The 21,410-nt window shown below is 36.1% G+C and overlaps 1 protein-coding gene across 3 annotated transcripts in view; it reads left to right on the top strand.

Moving 5' to 3' along the window:
• The window catches only part of babam2 (BRISC and BRCA1 A complex member 2), a 182,510-nt gene that overhangs the window by 81,128 nt on the left and 79,972 nt on the right, over positions 1 to 21,410 (top strand). For 2 of the 3 annotated variants that reach the window (XM_021467158.3, NM_001017777.1), the window contains 1 exon segment: positions 773 to 847. In XM_021467158.3, the coding sequence (XP_021322833.1) occupies positions 773 to 847 (75 nt within the window). 3 annotated transcript variants of the gene reach the window in all.

Consider the following 21,410-nt stretch of genomic DNA (forward strand, 5'->3'; position numbering starts at 1 on the left):
CTGACTCTTAAAGGTAATGGGAGCTAAGACTCTGATTAGTTTGTTCCCAAAACACACCTATAACTTATTAAGAGAATAAGCTCAACCCTGTTAGACCATGCACCGACACGCCCTTGATGCTTTTGCGTCCTGCGCTTTGGACTTTGCGCCTAGATTGTTAAAATAGCGCCCTAATCTAGTAGCAGGCAACAGCAGAGTACAATTTCAGAGTTGTTTCAGTCATGTTAGTTTGCTGAATGTTCTGTATTTTTATATTTATTATTATTTTTGTTTGTATAAGCTAATTTGTGTTCAACTTGTTTACAGAAAGGTAAGGTCATTTCATTTGTGTTTACTAATTGCTCTAGATTAAAAATGAGTGTTTCAGTTCTGAATATTTAAAAATTAATTTGAATAAATATTTAAGTAAAAGTTAATATCTTTTCATTTTCTTTTTTTAACTAAAACTCACTACATTTTAGCTGTAAGAAGTTATGATATAGAATATTGAGCTGAAGCTTGACTACAAAATTAAATCATAAATCAACTCAAAATTGCTAAATCTGTCAAAGAAAAAGGCAATTAGATATTTGCCCCAAATTGCACAGCCCTAGATCCATGTAATCCCATTGTTTTGTTTTGTACAACACAATGAATGTGTGATCCGTATCAAATCTAAGACAGCAATATGCGTTCTGATCTGAAACCAGTCAAATTACCTGTTGTGTGAGCAGTGTCACAGAGTGCATACGCTCACGACTTGATCAAGTGTTGTTTTTATTTTTCCTTCTAGACGGGGGAGTTTTCTGCTCGTTTCCTTCTCAAGCTCCCTGTGGATTTTAGCAACATTCCTATCTATCTTCTCAAGGTAAGACGGATCCATCATCGCGCACTCTCAGAAAGAATGTTAGCCCCCGTCCCTTTGATTTGAAAAGATGTTTATCTGTTTATCAGTGCATAAAAATGTCTCCGCACAAAAAACAAAGATTCATGCAAAGGTGAATATAAGAATAGGTCGTTCTTGTGCAAGTGCTCATTTCTCTTCTCTTGTTTGTGCGTGCGCGCGTGTGTGTGTGTGTAGGCTGTAAGTTGACTAATCAGCAGCCTGTCACACCCAATCAACTCTGAGCTGTGTTGTGTCTGCGGGCCTTCTCTCTCGCCTCTCCTTCCAGTCACCCTGTGTCTTGCCCTCTCTCTTTTTTTCTCTTTTCCTATTTGCCCGTCTCTGTCACACTACTATGTGTATGTCTGTGCCAATGTGTGCGTGAGAGGGCGTGTACAGCCTCGGGAGGCCCTTGCTCTATGGCCTTTTCTAGTTGGAGCCACGTTTGTCCTCCCCAAGAGAGCTGAAATGATGGTAAACATACGGAAAACAGCAGCCGTCATCAGCATCACCATCTCAGCATTCAGCGGTACACAGCACTCATGCACAGACATGTACAGTTGGACTTTACTGCACTGAAACTCACTTTAGCTGAAAGTCCAACATTGGTTTTTGATGTATATTTAAGCCGTTATATCTGGCTAATGTGCTGTGAAGCTTGACGTAATGGTGTCCTCAATTGTGTTTTTTTATATATGTTTATCATATTTATTAGAATTTGCAGAGTTTCCACTTGTAAGTCTTAACCCTTGTGTGCTTTTTTGGATGTTTTCAACGACTCTAGGGTGATTGTGAGGCCTAATTTGACCACAATGTGCTTTGTGTTTTAGCAAATGCAATGATTTTTGGTGACAAATCTTATTTTGAGACATATTTTGGAAAAAATGTTTTGACAATTTTCAAAAATTCAACAATACGTTGTGCAAATTGACCTCTCTTTCACTATGTTCAGGGCTGTTTTTGCTCTATTGACTTCTATTAAAATGACATTATACACCATACACCAGGGGTTTTCAAACTTTTAGGACACACGCCCCCCTAAGTTTGTACAATTTCACTCGCGCCCCCCAGGCACCCCTCCCTCGAGACTAAACTATAATGCATGTGCAAATGTCATTCACATATTACTTAAGAAAAAGAAAAAGGTCCACAGTGGATTCTCCTTCCCAAGCAAATTCCATTTTTCTTTTTGATACTTGGCGGCAGTTTATCAGGAAGTGGCGGCTTGTTCTCTTTGACTCATTGAATGGAAACGGTGCTTTATTCACAAATGTTTTATGCAATATTCCAGTTTAGCTTCAAGTTTAATTTGCATCTTTGGATGAAACTAAGCTAGACTCTTCTACATGGTGTCCAGTTTCCCAAAGAGATCTGGGGCCTCATGTATCAACACTGTGTACGTACAAAAACTTTGCGTATGCCAGGTTTCACGCTCACGTTTGGATTTACTAACGCTGAAATTAAAATGAGAATTTGCATTGGTCCGTGCCAACTTTATGTCTTATGTATGTGTATTTATTGTATGTGTTTGTTTTATTTCCACTGGCAACTCCTAGAGGCAATTGTGTTAAATTGTCCACTACAAAGTAACGCACCACAAACATTGCTATTAATTTATAATTGAGAAAATGGGTTAATTGACACAATATATTTTTTAACCAATTATGTGATTTAGAACATATAAAAGCATTTGAAAAAGCATACAACCCTTAGTCTATGGCAATGGCAGTGTTGGCCGTATTAGAGGACATTGTGGTCGAATCTAAAGAGAACACATTTTTTAGGGATCACAGTGATTTTCTGGCCCACGATGATGACTCGCTTATTAGCCATTTCATATTTCCAAGAGCTGTCCTTTTGGAGCTCTGTGCTGAGTTGGGTCCAAATTTGGAAAGAGAGACAGCAAGGAGGCTCCAAGGGTGGGCGATGGGTGACTTCTTGGTGTGTGATGTATTTAAAGAAATTATTCTAGCTACGTTTTTTTTATTTTATTTTATTGAACGTAATTATTTAACTGCATTTCAGGAGACTGCGGTTATCCATTAAAGATAAAGTTGAAATGGCGGTAGCTCTGCCTTGATAAGAGCGGAGGGGTGCTGCTATACCGCCCTGACAAAGTGTTCCTCCAATACATCTGTGTCTCCCACAAACACGGATACTACTCCAAACAGTTAAGTGTTGGCCACAATTGAGGATATTCTCTCTTTAAAGGGTGTTAGTTCAGCATCCCCTGTTCCCCCACCTGTTCGGTCCACACTTTAACGGTGCGCCACTGTTCTCCTCTTAACTTGCACCTTTACATCAAACTATTTATTTTTAATTTGTTCACAGTGCGATGTTCAGACTCCACTGCGTTAACCGTGTCACCTAAACTCTCCCACTCTATTTTTATACTTTTGTTATTAATTCCGGAGGACAAACTTGCAAATAACACAGTTTTTCTCTGGTCCACCTCGGAAAGGAGCACCTCCAATGTTACATTCTGTGAAGTTTCTCTTCTCGCTTGCTTTTGCCATTGCTTTTTCGTTTGGTTTTGCCAAAGTGAAGTCATTACCATATTTATACAGGGGAGTAGGTAGGGAGGGTTTTTGCGCTTGTGCACGTGCGCTCAGTTTCACATTAATTCGTATGTTCAAAGTATATGCATGAGATTCCGCGCACACACTGTTTCATACATCTGATTTTTTTACTGCATATGCACATTTACAGCTTTGTCCATACGCAATGTTTTAGTATTAATTCAACGCAAGTCTTTGTACATGAGGCCCCCTGCTATAAAGGCTCCATCTGAAGACGAATTTCCATATGTAAATCAGAAACCTTTCCATTCCATAAGTGTGCAAATAATATGTGATGCTCAAATGCGCTTATCATAATACACACATTTTAATGTTTCTTACTTGTGTTCCTTGTGATGAAGAGTAGGCAAAATCTGATATGTAATGGGGAAAAAAGAATGAGTTCATCAGACGCTGGATTCGAACCGGATTCATGAATGACAGTGTCAAAACATGTTGCCATGCGCTTTACGAGCTACACCACTCACGCTGATAATGTTTTCCCTTTTTAGCTTTGTTGTCTCTGCTGATCAAACAGGCCGAAATCACTCAACTTGCTCATTCCAACGACAAACTTGCAAAAACCACCATTATTATCCAGTCTACCTCCGATAGGAGCACCTCCAATTCACATTCTGTTCAAAGTTTCTCTTTTCGCTTGCTTTTGCCATTGCTTTTTCGTTTGGTTTTGCTACAGTAGAGTCATTAGCATATTTAAACAGGGGAGGAGGCAGGGAGGCATTTTGCGCTCATTCACGTGTGCTCAGTTTCACGTTAATTCGGATGTACAAAGAGTATATGCGTGGGATTCGGCGTACGCAGTGTTTCATACATCTGAATTTTTCACTGCATACACACATTTACAGCTTTATGCGTACGCAGTGTTTTAGGATGATTTCAACGCAAGACATGAGGCCCCTGGTCTTTCTTTCTGTACGTACCTTCTGTTACATGAATTTGTAAGACATTTGAAAGTCAGCATCATAGTTTTTTATCACTCCACGAACAAGTTGCTGGTTGATGACATTTTGACAGCTCAAATCTTCATCATGACAAATCTCCAATGACGTTCTCTGCTCTCTTGGTTTGGCTTTGCACTCTGCTACAGCAGAACAAGGCCATGTAGGCACCGGGAGGAATGGTGTCATGTACCATGATAGTTGCCTGGAGTGTGCCGTCTCACTGGTTTTGTCTTAGTAGTCCGGACATGTTTACCTTCCCAAATTCACTTTTGTCCCTCAGGGACAAAGAGCTTGTCATGAGAGCAGTCTGCACTGGTGGAGAGAAACAAAGGACAATGGCAATGGTGTCTTTCTTCTTTTGTAATAACTTTGGGAGTTTAAAGGGGAAGCCCTAACTCTTCCAAACAAACGTTTTACATTTTGGATGCTAATGCAAAACAGAAAACACTGCGATTTTTATCGAATCAAAAATTCAAGCTCTTTACATGCTTAAAACAGACAAGAACTGTGTACCTCAGACAGTTTAGCCCTGCAAATATGCACTGAGCACTATTCGCTGCTCTTTTTTTGGCGTTGTTTAGCGTGGCACCCATTCGGCTCTAAATGTCAGCTGTCCTAGTTTGCGCAGCCAACGGTGAAGCTAGCCGAGGCTCTGTGTTTGTGACAAGCCTGATCAGTCTCACTCCACTGGAGCCACACAGGCCGCTAGTCGGGACCTGACTTTCTGTGCAACGGAGGAGGAGGATTTCGCAGTTAACCCTCAGGGATACCACCACATGCTGTTGATTATTTTAGACAACTCCTGCGAGTCACATGCCAGGTCTGGAAGTTGCTTTTTGACTGACATTAGCAGGCCAATCTGTTGCTATAGAATACATTCTCAATTGTTGATCATTTAATGAAACGCGAAGAAAAAGAATTAAGGGAAATAATATTTATTTTAAAGGTGGTAATGGATGAAATTTTCACTTTTGTACATATTGTTTTTTAATTATCTGAGCTGCTGTGTCTGCCAGCTCAGACAAGTTGAAGAGAAACATGCAGCTTATTTTTCATAAGTACTGTAAGTGAAATTTCTGCTATGAAACTCAATTGTGTGCGCAGACTGATAGTTCACTTAATCTGCTCCTGTGTTTTCAGCTACATGTCGCAGGAGATTGGTTTCTCCTCATCAGTTTAAATGCTCTGCGACGTTAAGCTGTGGCAAATTTTCGGAGACCATCTTCCACCCCAGCTCCACCTGTGTTTCGATCTGCTACGGGGTTTACATATATATTATGTGTACAGAAGCGGGGTGTTTTATTCTCAGATGGCATGTCTGTGTATATACTGACAGTTGCGGGTCTCGGTACCTGCTGCGGCATAGCAGATTTGTTCCACCTAGACCAAATACATCAACATCGCCATATAAATATTTATTACCATACTAAATCCAGTGTGTTTGTGACAGAAACAAAGTGTTTGCATTAGGGATGCTGCAATACTCAATAAAATATTGAACCTTTCTGTATAGATACAGATACATCTATAGAAATTGCATTTTTTTTTTGGTTTGCTTTAAAATTTTAAAATGGGATCTTTAATTTCTCTTTTCTTTCATACCTCTCTTAACTGACTTATGTGCATGTTAAAATGATGTCCATGTGCTAAAACATTTCTCCCCACAAGTAAATGTCCCATCAGTTAGTACTAAAGTTAAGGCCAATTTCACATGAAAAAGAAAGTCAAGTGTGTTGAATGTCATCAAGTGAGCATGTATGGGACCAGAAGCCCAGAACCATAATTTCCACTATGCGTGGAAGGTCTAAGAAGTGCCTCATCTGAACAGGTGTTTGAAAGTTACAACGTGCAAATTAAGTAATGCTCATCAATGGTGAAACTTAATTATGACCAATAATTATGTTGACAAGCATTCAATCGATTATGCCTTGGATCATAAACATTCTGAAAATTTTGTTGTCTGTAACTTTCTCATTGTGCCTTATCTTAAAGGGCCATGAAAACCCCTAAAGGTTTTTGCACCTCTAGTTTGAAAAAAAAGTCAGGAAAGTGGGGGTCCAGCTTTGTTTAGGTGGGAGTGTCGAGTGGCAAAAGAGCGAAGGGTTTGCATAAAAAAGGGAGTTTCATTTCGTGCACAATAGCTGATTTTCACACCGGCAACACAAACACAGAAGTAGGGGAGATAGATAGTGATTTGGAGAGCAGCGTTTACCACGGATCTGAGAGCTGTGTGGACATGGAGGATTTTCAGTCCATAATATTGTAGTGATATTACTGTGAACTTTGCAACTAAATCATTTTAACTAAGGTATGTCTTTCAAAACTGAAAGAGTAATGCTGACAATACCAAATAACTTTGCCATCTGTATAAACATAAACAAAGAACATTGATCACACACTTACCAAATCTGTAGACAGCACAATCAACTCCTACTGGAACCGTGTCTTTTTGTAAAAGAAGACGAGCAGCATATCTAGATTTCACCATTTCCAGATCGAACAGCTATTGGGTAAAAAAAAAATACCTTACAAACATACTTTTGTCAACAGATCGCTGTAAGGTCCACACGCGCGCTGCACCCTCATTGCGGGGAAATGGAAACAAAATCTTCACCGAGTTGATATTTTGACGGTGTGCTTTAGATCATTGTTCCGCTGAAAGATGAATCGTTTTGTTTATCTCTTGTGTGTAGAATTTTGAGAAAATAAACAAATTTAATCCCTTTTGGAATAAGGCTGTGACTCAAAAAAATGTGGAAAAAGTGAAGCGCTATCAATACCTGATGCATGTTCTGGAAATGTCCCCAAATTGCATTATTCTGGTCCAAGTTATGAGACTACCTACTACCAGAGCTGATTGAAACTCAGATCAAATGTGACCCATTGCTTTTTCTCCTGCTGAGCAATTTCATCACTTTCCTTATCTATCAACCAAAGAACGGTTCTGTCAGTTGTTCTGACTGCTGCTGCTGCTGCAAATATATATTAAAAAAAAAAAAAAAAATCCTGAAAATATGGCTGGATCCATTTGCTCCTGCTGGTCTATCCTGGAGTCTCTATCTACTGGACATTATTAGTTTGGAATACACCACAGCCAAAATTAATGGTGCCAGTAAAAAAACTGTACAATTTTGGTTAAAAATAAGAGAGAGACTATATCGGATATGTTTTATTCCAGATTTTGTACCTATTATTACAGTATTACTGTTTTTATTTTATTTGACTTTTTTGTTTTGCGAATCTCAGGCTTTGTTTAAAATCTAAATTTTCAATAATAAAAAACAAAAAAATCAAAGGCTCTGTTTTAACAGAAAAAAAAAAAAAAACAGAAAAAGGAAAGCAAATCTTTCCCAGTTATGGGTTGCTGCTGAAAGGACGTACGCTGCATAGAACATATGCTGGATAAGTTGGCGGTTCATTCCGCTGTGGCGACCCAAGATTAATAAGGGTCTAAGCCGAAAATGAATGAATAAATGAATGAATGAATGAATGAAAGCAAATCATAGATATTTGTTTATGTCAAGAGTGAAACAGTAACTTGCCTAAAAAAAGACTAGGCAAAATGCAGTCAGTCAGATACATCATCATGCAGACATCTTTTAGCATTTGTAAAAACCAAGCCGTTCGATTTTTCTACAGTAAATCTAAAAATGCACATTCTGTGTACATTATTCCAGACATTTTACTATGACTACATAGATCAGTAGCAAGCGCTGATGTTGTCATGGCAACCATGACATTGCATGCAAATTACTTGTAAGGGCTGTGCTACATCTATTTTTGCCACGCTAAACTTATGTTGAGACTAATGTGCAATGAACATGATTGTCAACACAATCTCAGAGTAGGCTTTAATGAAGCAAGTCAGTGAATTGCTGCTTTAAAACTGGCATCATTTGGCCATGATTTGTGTATATATATATATATAATATAATTTATAAAATGTTTGTTTTTAATAGATAATGATTTTATATTATATAATATTTATGTATTATTTCTTATACAAATATATATATATATATATATATATATATATATATATATATATATATATATATATATATATATATATATATATATATATATATTATAAGAAAACAGTTTAAGGCAGGTATGAAGATATGAAGCATAAATATGCATTTACATTTTCACAATTTACTCTTGTGAATCAGAGAATTTTATCAATCACAGCAATCACAGAGTTTATCTGATAGATTTAGAGAATGGTCTAATAAAGACCATTATGTTTATACCAATATGTATATATATATATATATATATATATATATATATATTGGCAAAAGCACAACCCAGAGCACCCAGTTAAAGTGATTTACACTTGGGCATTGTCATTTTATTTGCTCATTGAACTCCGAGAATTTGGGTTTTCTTTTAAATGTAAAGATTTAAAGAGTGAAGAGAAAGTAAATAAACAAGATCCCTTGTTCTCTTATTAGCAAACCTTCACTATATTATATATACAGTTAAAGTCAATTATTAGGCCCCTGTTAATTTTTATTTAATTTTTTTTACATTTCCTTAATGATGTTTAACAGTGCAAGGAAATTTTCACAGCATGTCTGAGTAATATTTTTTTCTGAGTAATATTTTTTATTTGTTTTATTTCAGCTAGAATAAAAAACATTTAAAAAAGCCATTATAATATCAAAATAATTAGGCCCTTTAGGCTATTTTTTTTTCGATAGTCGACAGAACAAATCATCATTATACAATAACTTGCCTAATTACCCTAACCTGCCTAGTTAACCTAATTAACCTAGTTATGCCTTCAAAAGTCACTTTAAGCTGTATAGAAGTGTCTTGAAAAATATCTATAATGTCTTGAAAAATAAACAAGGGGGCTAATAATTCACTTCAACTGTATATAGTTTGCCATATTTACTATTACTGTACATGATTCTGATTTACCCCCTACTCCAATACATCTGCACTCTACTATTACATTTATCAGCCTCTCTGCCTTTCCGCAAGCCACTTCAATCTAACTAGTCGGCCAATTATTTTTTTAGTCAAGTTATTTTCCTTCTTGATTTAAGTGCATTCTTAACATCAGTCAGAGTGCGTCCAAGGTGAAGGTTGCCCAAGGCCTGCAGACCACCTTTCCACTATTCCCCAGCCTCATAGATCCTCATTTTTATGGTGCACAAAAATAGTTTACATACCAATTTGGTTGTGATTTCTCTCTTAAAACCCAGAAGAATGAAAAATGGTAGGAAATGAAACCTCATCATCATTAAACTCTTATGCAACAATTAATTTCAAGGCTGTCTGTGCCAATTATAATCTTCATTATTATTTCCAATATTTCTAGATATCGAGGAGCGTACAGTACAGAATCCCAATCAAGATCCTTAGGGTAGAATTTAATAAACACTGTCTTGGACTGTTGTTCAACAGCCTAGGGCATGGTTTAATTTTTAACTGGAATAAGCATTGATCATTTTCAAATGAAATGGACAGAGAGACATTAAACAGAAAGAGATTAGAAACATTAGAAATTAAAAACATCACTGATCACAGTGATCACATCACGTTAAATGAAATGCTTTAACATAAAAGTGTAATTAAATCAATTCTTTTTCAAAGTAGTATTTGTTGTCATCAGATGCTATGTTGTTCGTAGAAATTACCGCTGTATGTTACCTCAGTGTTCTCTGTATGTTTTCTATGTGGTCCTCAAGGACCCCACTATGTTTATTTAAAAAGAAAAAAAAGCAAGCATAGATGCTTTTGTGTCAGTATTGCATCTATATTTTATTTAAGTTGGGCATGCTACTTTTAAATATATTATGTATGATATTTGAATGTAATTAGTTACATTATGAAATTATAAAATTGATGCGCAAAATCACATTGACAGGTTAAAATCCGATCTACCTGTTTACACTGCAGACACGAGAACACAGATCCGATTCATATTGGATAAATTTCCACATATGAACAACAGCTGAATCTGATTTGAGTAAATCGGAATCCATCTGATTTGTTCCTGCTGACACGTACATGGGCCATATCCGATCTGTGCCACATGGGAGAAAAAAAATCGGAATTGAGTTACTTGAACAGTGCAGTGAAAATGGAGCCTAAGTGGGAACAGGCTGTAAGTAATCGATAAAGTAATTGAGTTAGTTTGATTGAAGTAACTGTAACTAGTTACTATTTTTAGTAACTAGCACAACAGTGGCGTGGACAGACGTGCCACATACTGAAACTGTAAACACATTTATACCATGCCCTAACTACATGCGATTAGGGAAATTTCAATTTTAGAAACGGTTTTTATTTTCTGCATTTCTGCAACAGCATAAACTACTCTGACACATCCGATGTTGATCATGTGTTTTCTTCAATTTAAAATGCTACCGATGTGAGTTTGAACACCATTTTACTTCATATTTATTGCTATACTAATGAAAGCTGCATATAGATAGCTGTAGATAGCTCACCTCAATTCTTAAATTAAACACCTACACTAGCAAACGGTTTGAAAATGAAAGTCAGAACTGCGACAAAGTGCAAACCATCAAACGTTACCATTTGTTTAGGAGTGCAGTGCACTATTCTGAGCTTCTAAATAGCTATAGTATGTTTTAGTTGTGTCACATCATATTTGGTACAAACAGACAAATTGCTTGTCACTAGAATCTTATCGTGTTGCGTGTAGTTAGGACACGATGTTAGACCTTTATCCTCTCTTTTGTCCCTCTACTCTTTCCATTTTCTTTTCGAGAACCACTAAGTGCCCACATCCTGTCAGCGATCACTCAGCGCCTCAGAGGCATATCAATCTGCGCACCTGACTTCTCCTCAGAAACGCCACCCCCGACCGGCTCTCCTTGCTCCAGCAAAGCTCAGATTAGGAGAGAGCAGAGTGACACAAAGCCCCTTTAACAGCAGCCTACACCCACCATTCAGCTTTATGCCAGCAGCAGCAGCGGCAGCAGCCAGCTTTTTTGGCTGCTTGTTTGTTTATCGCTTCTTTGCCGCATATGGAGTCTCTATCCACTCACGTATTAGCACCGCTGTCAAGATGTGTCAAATTGACTGAAGAGGTCACGTCAAGACCTTAATTTCTGCCCAGATGATGTTGTTAAAAATATTTCCTTTTTTTGTCTATCCTCCACTATTTGAGGATTGGGTGACATGTAGGCAGAGAATGTTTTGGAAAGTTCTTTGAAAAAGCATGCGTAGGACTTTCTCCTTTTCATTTGGAGAAAGCTTTTTTTTTTCCTCTCTCTGCAATGTTTCTGAAGAACTGTTTGCCCAACACCGCTTGTTGAGTCATGTGATGACAAGACTGCTCTGCTACCTCAGAAACACTCATAATCTTACTGGCACTCGGTGTCCACTCACTCACTCACTCCCGAAAAATAATAATAATGTTCACACTTTCTATTGCTGTGCAAACATGGACAAATGGATCTGACAAGAGTGTTAAAGAGTGTTATGGAGGAGATTGTGGATATGACATCAATGGGCTGAGACTTCTACACCATTCATTTAGATGACATTCAGTATATAATCAACTGCCCAACAAACACACATATAGTTGCTTCGTCCAGTGTTCTTCCCATGACCACACCAATTCAGTTCATCTTTATTTCTGTAGCACTTTTTACATGCGGTGTAGAATGTACTGCTGTGTATACACCGACCGGCCACATTATTAGGTACATGTTACTACTAGTTTGGGATTGGATCCCCCTTTTGACTTCAGAACTGTCTTAATCCTTCATTGCCTAAATTCAACAAGGTACTGAAAATATTCCTCAGAGATTTTGGTCCATATTGACATGATAGCATCACGCAGTTGCTGCAGATTTGTCGGCTGCACAAAAGAAAACCGTTATCTGCACAAAAGCTAAAAAGCTTTATGGATTATCTGCTGACAGCGATGAATGTTTGCGTCTGACAACAGGTTTTGATCTGTGGTTTCATTTTATAATACTGGACATTTTTCTAAAAAAATGTGAACTTTGAGAGTGTTTACACAAAAGAGAAACATGTAAAAATGATAATGCCTGTCTGAGAAAAGTGTGTAGTGAGGGGTTTTACTGACTCAAAACATTTATAATAATTGTAAAAAAATAAAGCTGACTACTTTGAGGATTTTGCCTATGGCGGGTTAATTTGATTACAGTCACTAAAATCAATGTAATTGCGATGAAAATTTATTTTTTAGAAGAAAAATACCTCTTAAATCACATTTTCTGCTGCAACTTAAGTTAATAAGCATGCGGTTTTAAATTGCTGGAGAACGCGAGCTGAAATGGCTGCTGTCGACAGCGGTTGCTTCTTCAAGTGGAAATACAGACATTACTTTGAGTTCATTAAGCCTAAAAACAAAAATATTACTATAAACCTCTGTTTGTGTCTCTAAACTTAAGACCAGCAACTTGTTCAAGCACTTGGACAGAAAGAATTCTATGACAATACTTGTCGCCAAGGAGGACAAGGACGCATAAAACCACATCTGTTCAACTCAGCCTAAACAGGCAACATTGTGTTTTTGCGCAGGATCGGAAGTGAAGGTATCTTCTGAATGTAATCAGTGGTGTTGCAGTTTATCGGGCTGTTTACATATTGCTTCTTTTGTGCACACAAGTTTGTTATTTCCAATGGAGGCTTGTGGCTTGCACATTGAGAGTGCATATTATCCACGCTTGCATTTCCAGGCACACGCAGTTGAAAAGTCATGCGACAAGAACTGTCTGATCATCTTCGCACTTTGTATGGAATATACACATTTTCAGTAAAATAATTACTTCAGACAAACACAGAACACCCAAACACTGCAGTGCTTTTTCATACTATGGATGTCAGTGGTTACTGGTATCCAGTTTTCTTCTAAAAGGATTGAAACAAATGAATGGTGAGAGAATTTTTCAGTTTTTGGTAAATTATCTTTTTTAAATGTTTAAAGGTGTCAAGGTGCTGTGATCAACCCATTGTAATGTTTTTCAGTGGATGTTAAATTATTGAAAGAGCTGCAGTTTATTTTGTATTTTTATTGTTTTTTTAATGTTTTAATAGTAATATCTGAGTTAAAATCTGAGTTAAAATAATCAGTAATTTTATCAAATTACCCTTTTCCAGTAGTAGTCAGTTTTAAGACACACTTCTTATTATTGTTAATTTACTTGCTTGCTGGAAATTAGAACTGAATTAAGAAATAGTTTTGAAATAAATATTTGCGCTTAACAAACAAAATTAATTATTTATAGGCTAACTGATGTCTGTGCGTACAAGGTTTCCCTATCCATGAGAGCAAAAGTGAAAGTAGATTTATCTCTCATTCCCGCGCGGTAGATGCTCGGTTTAACTGTTTTCTTGCTAGTGAAATGCTCAGTTTTTCCACTTACACTTACTTTAGGTCATGTAAACAAACACAAACATGTTGGCGCGACGCAACTGGCTCTTAAAGGGAATGGGAGATGAGACTCTGATTGGTTTATTCTCATAACACAGCTATAACTCATTAAGAAAATAAACTCAACCCTTTTAGACCATGCGCCACGGCGCAAAGCGGATTTTTCCGTCCTCATATTAGCAAAATTGCATTCTGACATGCCCTGAAATTGTGTGAGCCCTGTGTCTTGCGTCTTGCGCTTTGCGCATGGACTGTCAAAATAGAGCCCTTAGAGTTTTTAGCATAAATAAATTTGAAAAGTTGAATACAATTGACAAAATACACTTTTCTTACCATTAAAATGGCCATAGAGGCTGGCGTGGTGTTAAACACAAACAAACAAACATACAGAGTGGATGTGCCAAAGCAGCCTAACATTGATAAAGAACATGGAATAAAAAAAACATAATCATATTTTCAGATCATATGTGGATCATTTTAGCATATCAAGCAGACTGGAAAGTTCTTGTGGAATGATGGTGTAGTTATAATCTAGACTATTAAATCTATTAAAGTATTAAAACTAATTCACTTCAGTTTGATATAAATGTCACTGCAATCCATTGAAAAGCTGCTCTGCCAGCCAAGTAAGATTGGAGAGTGTATTAAAGTATATTCAATTTTAATACTAATGTAATGTAAGCAGCAAAAATGTTCAATTCAAGATAAAAATGGTTCGGCTGTAAGCTTGAGGCCACAAGCTGCAGGTTGTTTCAACTGTGCTGATACAGAAACATTGCAAGTGTTTTATGCAAATGTTTAATATTGCACCACAGTATATATATATATATATATATATATATATATATATATATATATTTCAATTATAACAGTTATAGCACAAATGTGTAAATAAAAACAAAAATAATCAATGGCTTTGAAAGTCTTTGTGCTATTTCTTAAAACTTAATTATTTGTTCTTAAGGTAGACACAGATAAAACATGCTCAATATACTGACACTGAGGAGAAGAAACTATTGCAAAAATTATTTTTGTTTCATGTGTGTACAAAAGGATTCTCATAGCTTGATATTAATATTCCGATTAAACCACTGAAGATCTGATCTAATTTGAGGATGCTTTTGGTATTTTTTTCTGGACTTTGAACGAGTCGGTCTATTTGTGTTCTAAAGATGATTGAAGGTCTCAAAGGTTTGGAAAAGCATGACGGTAAGTAATTAAAACGGTTAATTTCATTTTTATGGGCGAACTAACGCTTTGAATACAAAGAGCCAGACTAGGGTTTTAAATTGGATTTAAAAGAGCACCGTTTAATCAAGTTTAATAGGCAAAATTATGGGTACTTTACTGTCTTATAAAGGGCATATTAAAATTGCCTAAATTAGCAAGCATAATTTTGAGATTAAAGCAAATCCTTAACCGGCCAAGAGGTCAAGTAATGGGTGTGCAATGGCTTCAGTGGCCTGAGTCGGGTCATTATAATCAAGCTGGATTTTTATTTATTTATTTTTAAATAATTTGTGATTTGTGATTCCGTGCCAATGAGACAGTAGCAATAAATAGGCTGGATTAAGTAAAAAAGATTAACTTTAACACCCCATAATAATAAATGTACATGTGTGACCTGTCTTTAATGCTGTAGTAATAATTATACATAGAAACAGTCAGTATTTATGAAGGCTGAGTGTAATTACGATAATGACAAGCTATTAAAACATTAACAGAAAGAGAACATTAGACAGGTGTGGGTAATGCTTCTAGATCTGTAATGAATAGTGAAAGTATTTAACGTTTTTAAAAGCGATCACCTGCTACTTAGCTTGTTCTTAACGGTGATGGCAGGCGTCTACAAATATTTCAATGATTTTGCAACCCGAACGCCCATTTTGCAACACATGCCGGATGTGTAAAAGTCGAGTCAGCAGCATGTTGTTCCTTTCCTGTATTTCAAGTAAAGTTTTTGGCACAACACCCAAGGTTACATATTAAAACAAATAGGGAGGAAAAAATATCGAATTATCTTCTCAGTTTCTGTCTGTAATTAAAGAATAATTGAGTAGAAGCTTCATTAGAGTATGAAATCTCAGTTATAGATTTTCCATCCTCCTGTTATTCCAATCTGTGTTACTGAAAGGTGATAGTTCACCCAAAATTGAGCATTTCCTCATTATTTATTCTTCCTCATGTGGAAACCTGGAGTTTCTTTCTTCTGTTAAACATAATAGAAGATACTTTGAAGAATGCTTCTGATGGCATTTAACAATTTCTTTAGTTGGAAACAGGAAATATACTATGGAATTTGAATGGTTTCAGACACTAGAATTCTTTAAAATATCTTAATTCGTGTTTAACGGAAGCAGGAAACTCAAATGGGTTTTGAACATGTAAATGATGAGTAAACGATGACCCAATTTTTGGGTGAACTACACTGTAAAAAAACAGGGTTTTAAACAATTTGTTCATGTTGTCCCAACACAATATGATTCTACTATTTAAATTAGGTCGATTAAATGTAAATCAATTAAGTTGATTTAAATAAAATAATAAATAATCTCAGGAATTCAGCTGATTTTAAAGCGGTGGTCCACCAAGATATCATACTTTAAACTTCAGTTGACGTGTAATGTAGATTTGTGAACGTAAACAACATCTCAAGGTAAGATGCTCAAAGTTCAATGCAAAGGGAGACATTTGCTTTTAGAGAATCAGCTTAGCAAAGCCTACAGCGAACACATTTTTGGGACTACAAAAAAACGCATCCGTCTGCCATCCAAATGCTGCTTTTTCCACAGAGCTTCTTCTGTTTCTGTATTTGGGCTTCCAAAGGACATGAGACAAAGAGAGAAGTGCTTACAATTTTATTTATGTTCCAGAGAATTATTAAAATATATAGCTAGCATTTGACAAAGGACAGCTTCCAAAATCTCTTCCAGTTCAGTGCTGGATTCGGTTAAAAACTCCTAAAAGATGGAGCAGCTCCAACCATAAAAGACGAATCTGTTGTAACTATCTTTATTTGTTAAAATTGTTATTATTGTTGTTATTTGATCTATTACATGCATCGAATCTAGCGTTACCGATATGTTCTTGCAAGGATATAAACAATGGGAAATGCTGTTTATGGCACCGCTAACAATTTAGCTACAAATTCCATTTCATTCGCCAAACTGCTGTAAACAGCCACAATTTTCACGAGCACTGCAGTCTCTTTCTATGCAACCGCTTTCCGTGCATTCTACATTTCAAATCACAAACTCGCAAAAGATATGTGAACGTTTCATATTACTTACACATTCTTATAACCTGATTATATATGAAAGACGTTTGTGAGGTTTTCTTTTAGAGAGCAGGCATGAGGTTTAGCTGTGTTCATTTTTTGTTTAATTCAGGCTTACACTGACACAGCTACACAGTATTTACACAGTAGAGGCACAGCACGTGCTAATAAAGGCGTGACTGGATGTGAAGCTTCCTGTTGACGTGGAGCCAATTCGTGAATCACAGCACATATATTAGCTGACCAATCAGAGCCTCTTGAGGGCATTCTTTCGGTGGAGCAAGGAAATATGACAGTCGTTTTCATGTTAGCTGAGAAGCCGTAAATAATTAAAGTAAGATATAAAGAAAAAATAATGTGATTTTTTAATATTATTTTTTTAACAAATGAAGCATGGGCACACATTGCTTTGCATCTTATAAACACAACCAAGCCTTTAAAATACACTCTGGGCGTTGGGACAGCATGAATGAATTAACTTATTATGGACCATTATTATTATTTTCACAAATTCTAGTGGATCGAACATAAAAGACTTCTGTTGTTTTAGCTCATTTTAAATAAGTCATTTGAAAAAGCAGCACAAATCTTTTTTAAAGTTTAAATTTGTAGGGTTAACCTTTAACCCTTTAACTGCCCCACCAAGAAAAAAATAAAATTAGATTGCATTTCTTAACTTTTAATGTCACTAGCTATAACACTCAATGCATTTTTTCCCAACACATTCCATAATTTTTAAAAGATCAACTTCAACTAAATGGTAGATAGAGTTGAAGTCAGAATTGTTAGCCCCCCCTCCCCACATTTTAAAACATATTAGTGTTAATAACTCATTTCTAATAACTGATTTATTTTATCTTTGTCATGACGACTGTAAATAATATTTTACTACAAAATTTTCAAGACACTTCTTTACAGCTTAAAGGGACATCTAAAGGCTTAACTAGGTTAATTAGGTTAACTAGGCAGGTTAGGCAAGTTATTATATAATGCTGGTTTGTTCTGTAGACTATCGGAATAAAAATTTGCTTAATGGGGCTAATAATTTTGACCCTAAAATAGATTTTTAAAATTTAAAAACTCCATTTATTCTAGCCAAATTAAGAACAAATGAGACTTTCTCCTGAAGAACAAATGTTTTCAGACATACTGTGAAAATTTCCTTGCTCTGTTAAACATCATTTGGGAAATATATATATAAAAAAAATAATAATAATTAAAAGGGGGGCTACACTGTATGTCAATTTTTGGTAAAATTACTGTAATTAATACATATACTGTGAAAAAAGTGTGAGACCAATTTATTAAAAAAAATATTAAAAAAACATTTTTGAATACTAAATCACCTTTATTTTTTGAAGTATGCCATAAAATATTTCAGATTCTCATTTAACAAATCAAAATCTAGTGTAGTAGTCCAACAGAATTATGTTTGTTTGATTTTTCTTGTAAACCAACAATGCTGTGTGTGTAAACCATAATTCAAAATGGTCATTCTTTAAATGATTTTAACATTATTTAAAACAATCAAAATATGGTCCATCATTTGGTAGAGCAGGCATTTAGTGTGACATTAACTTTTTGATGAAAGGGAAGAAAACAATATATTGACTTCATAATACTACAGTACAGTAAAATCAGCATAACTAAACTGGTGAAAATAAAATAACTATACTGCTGCATAGATCTTTACAGGGAAACTACAGACAGAACTTCATGAGATCTTGACTGGAGAAAATCTTTACTTGTTTACTCGGCTTCCATGCCAACCGAATGCTCAGATCCATTGTCTTTCCAACCAAATTGACTTTTGTTTGTGAACTTCTCCTCTGACATTTTATTTTGATCCTCAGCCCAGCCCAACCTATAATTTGGCCTCTTAAACAGCAACCTGATTGTTTGTCAGAGTGATGGGCTTAGATGCTCTTTTCAGTCCTTCATCGCCTGTTGCATTAAATATCTTCAAACCAGCAATTATTTATCTTTTTTTCCCTCTCTCGCTCTTTTTTTCTTTCTTTTTTTTTACTCGCACTCTGAGTAAAAGTGATGGTAATGTCAGCGGTATCACAGCTAAACATGAAGCAGTGGCATTCTCAAAGGTTCACAGACTTCTGCTAAGTTTTAACAAAGACTTTGCTAGCTTTATTGCTATAAAAAGGCATGGGTGAACGTTATGAATGTCAGGAGAAGAAATGCAAGCCATTATTGGAGCGCAAAGATCTTATAAATTACAGTGAGAGAACTGAATTTTTGGCATATTTTGACACAAGTTAAAATCAGTTCTAGTGTGCAGTGGGTGTGTTTTAACTCTTAATTGCAAAAATAAACTAGTTTCTCCTTTTAGAAGCATTTTTGGATAATGTAGGACAGGGGTGCCCAAATTCGGTCCTGGAGGGCCGGTGGCCTGCAAAGTTTAATTTCAGCCTCAATTAGACACACCTGATCTAGCTAATCAAGCTGTTTCTAGCTAAACTAGAAGCTTCCAGGCAGTAGGGCTGCTCGATTATGGGAAAAATCATAATCACGATTATTTTGGTCATAATTGTAATTACGATTATTCAAAACGATTATTAGTTGAAGTCAAAATTTTTCGCCCTTCTGTGAATTTATTTTTTATAAATAAATACACAAATGATGTTCAACAGAGGATTTTTTACAGTGTTTCCTATAATATTTTTTTTCTTCTGGAGAAAGGCTTATTTGTTTTATTTCAGCTAGAATAAAAGCGGGTTTAAATATTTTGAAACCTATTTTAATAGCTTAATGTCATTAGCCACCGTAAGCAAAATATATTTTTGATTGTCTGCAGAAGAAACTATTATTATACAATGACTTACCTATTTACCCTAATTAAGCCTTTGAATGTCACTTTAAGCTGAATACTAGTATCATGAAAAATGTCTAGTAAAATATAATGTGCTGTCATCATAGCAAAGATAAAATAAATCAGTTATTAGAAATGAGTTATTAAATCTGTTATGTTCAAACTGTGTTTTAAGCATCTTCACTGTTTTTTTTATTTTATTATTGATTAATAATAAAAACAGTCGGCAGCAGAAGGAATATCGCACATTGTCACTTTAAAAATAGTGCGGCTCTGATATATGGTTTTTCTTTCACATGTCTTTTCATTCTCATATTGTTTGGTTATTACACAAATGAGGGGTAATATGAATAATCACTAAACACCGCGCTCTGACACAAATGTGCATGTATTTGACCATTAAAGCGCTCACATTAAGATGGCGTTAGATTTGTGTGTGCTCTGCTGTCCGAGGCTAAGCGTGGCGCGCGCGCAAACACACAGACACAGGCTACCTGTCCGAGGCTAAGCGCAGCTCGCACACACACAACAGCACGTGCTCTTTCGCGCTTTTAAAAATATGAATGATTCGCATTCCGTGCTGCAAAAGTTACATTACAGCACATGCTTTTAGTCATTTTCATGTGGAACTGAGCTTTGCAGAGCAACAGGTGTACAACTGGAAAGGGGGCGGTATGTGATGGAATAATCGTTTATTTCGATTAATGGTTTTTCATAACCGGTAAAAGCCAAAATCGAAATCGGATTTTCGATTAATTGCACAGCCCTACCAGGCAGGTGTGTTGAAGGAAGTTGGAGCTAAACTATACAGGACACCGGCCTTCGAGGACCGACTTTGGGCACCCCTGATGTAGGGTATATACTGTATAGGGCTGGGCGATAATTCGATAACGATAATTCTCATCATATGTATTTTTTCGATGAAAACGTTAATGATAAGTGTTTGATAATTTTAAGGCACAATGCGTAATGCTGCACAGGCATTTTGCAGCCTGCACTTCCGGGTGCCGCACACAGTACAAGTTTACAGCCATACACTGTTACTTGGAGAAAAAAGTAAGGTAAAAAAGGGTCACAGTAACATACATCGTTGACAAGAAACGTCACTAAGCTTTAGTAGTCTGGAGCTACTTCGTTTTTTGCAATCCGACACAAAACAGAGCAATGTCCACTGCAAACTGCGCAGACGACTTATGCCATCAAAACCAGGCAACACCACAAAACTGTTTCATTGCTTAAAACAGTACTACCCTTATGAAGATGCTAAGAAATTACAGACCCAAACGAGTGTTGGTAAACCAGCTCAACTACAAAGCAGAGTCATCATTTTAGAAAACCGTGCCTTTCGAAAAAAGAACAAAAGGACACTGTAACAGACCACACAATCTAAATAAACACTTAATGCTTGCTGTGAACTAAAGGCTGCATTATTTATGGGCATTGTTACGACATTGATAGGATCTTTTGTTGTCAAGCTTATGTTTCTTTTTTAATTCTACGATATTTTCTTTGAAATCTTTAATAACTATTGCCTGT

Source organism: Danio rerio, chromosome 17 (assembly GCF_049306965.1).
Source record: "Danio rerio strain Tuebingen ecotype United States chromosome 17, GRCz12tu, whole genome shotgun sequence".
Taxonomy (NCBI): domain Eukaryota; kingdom Metazoa; phylum Chordata; class Actinopteri; order Cypriniformes; family Danionidae; genus Danio; species Danio rerio.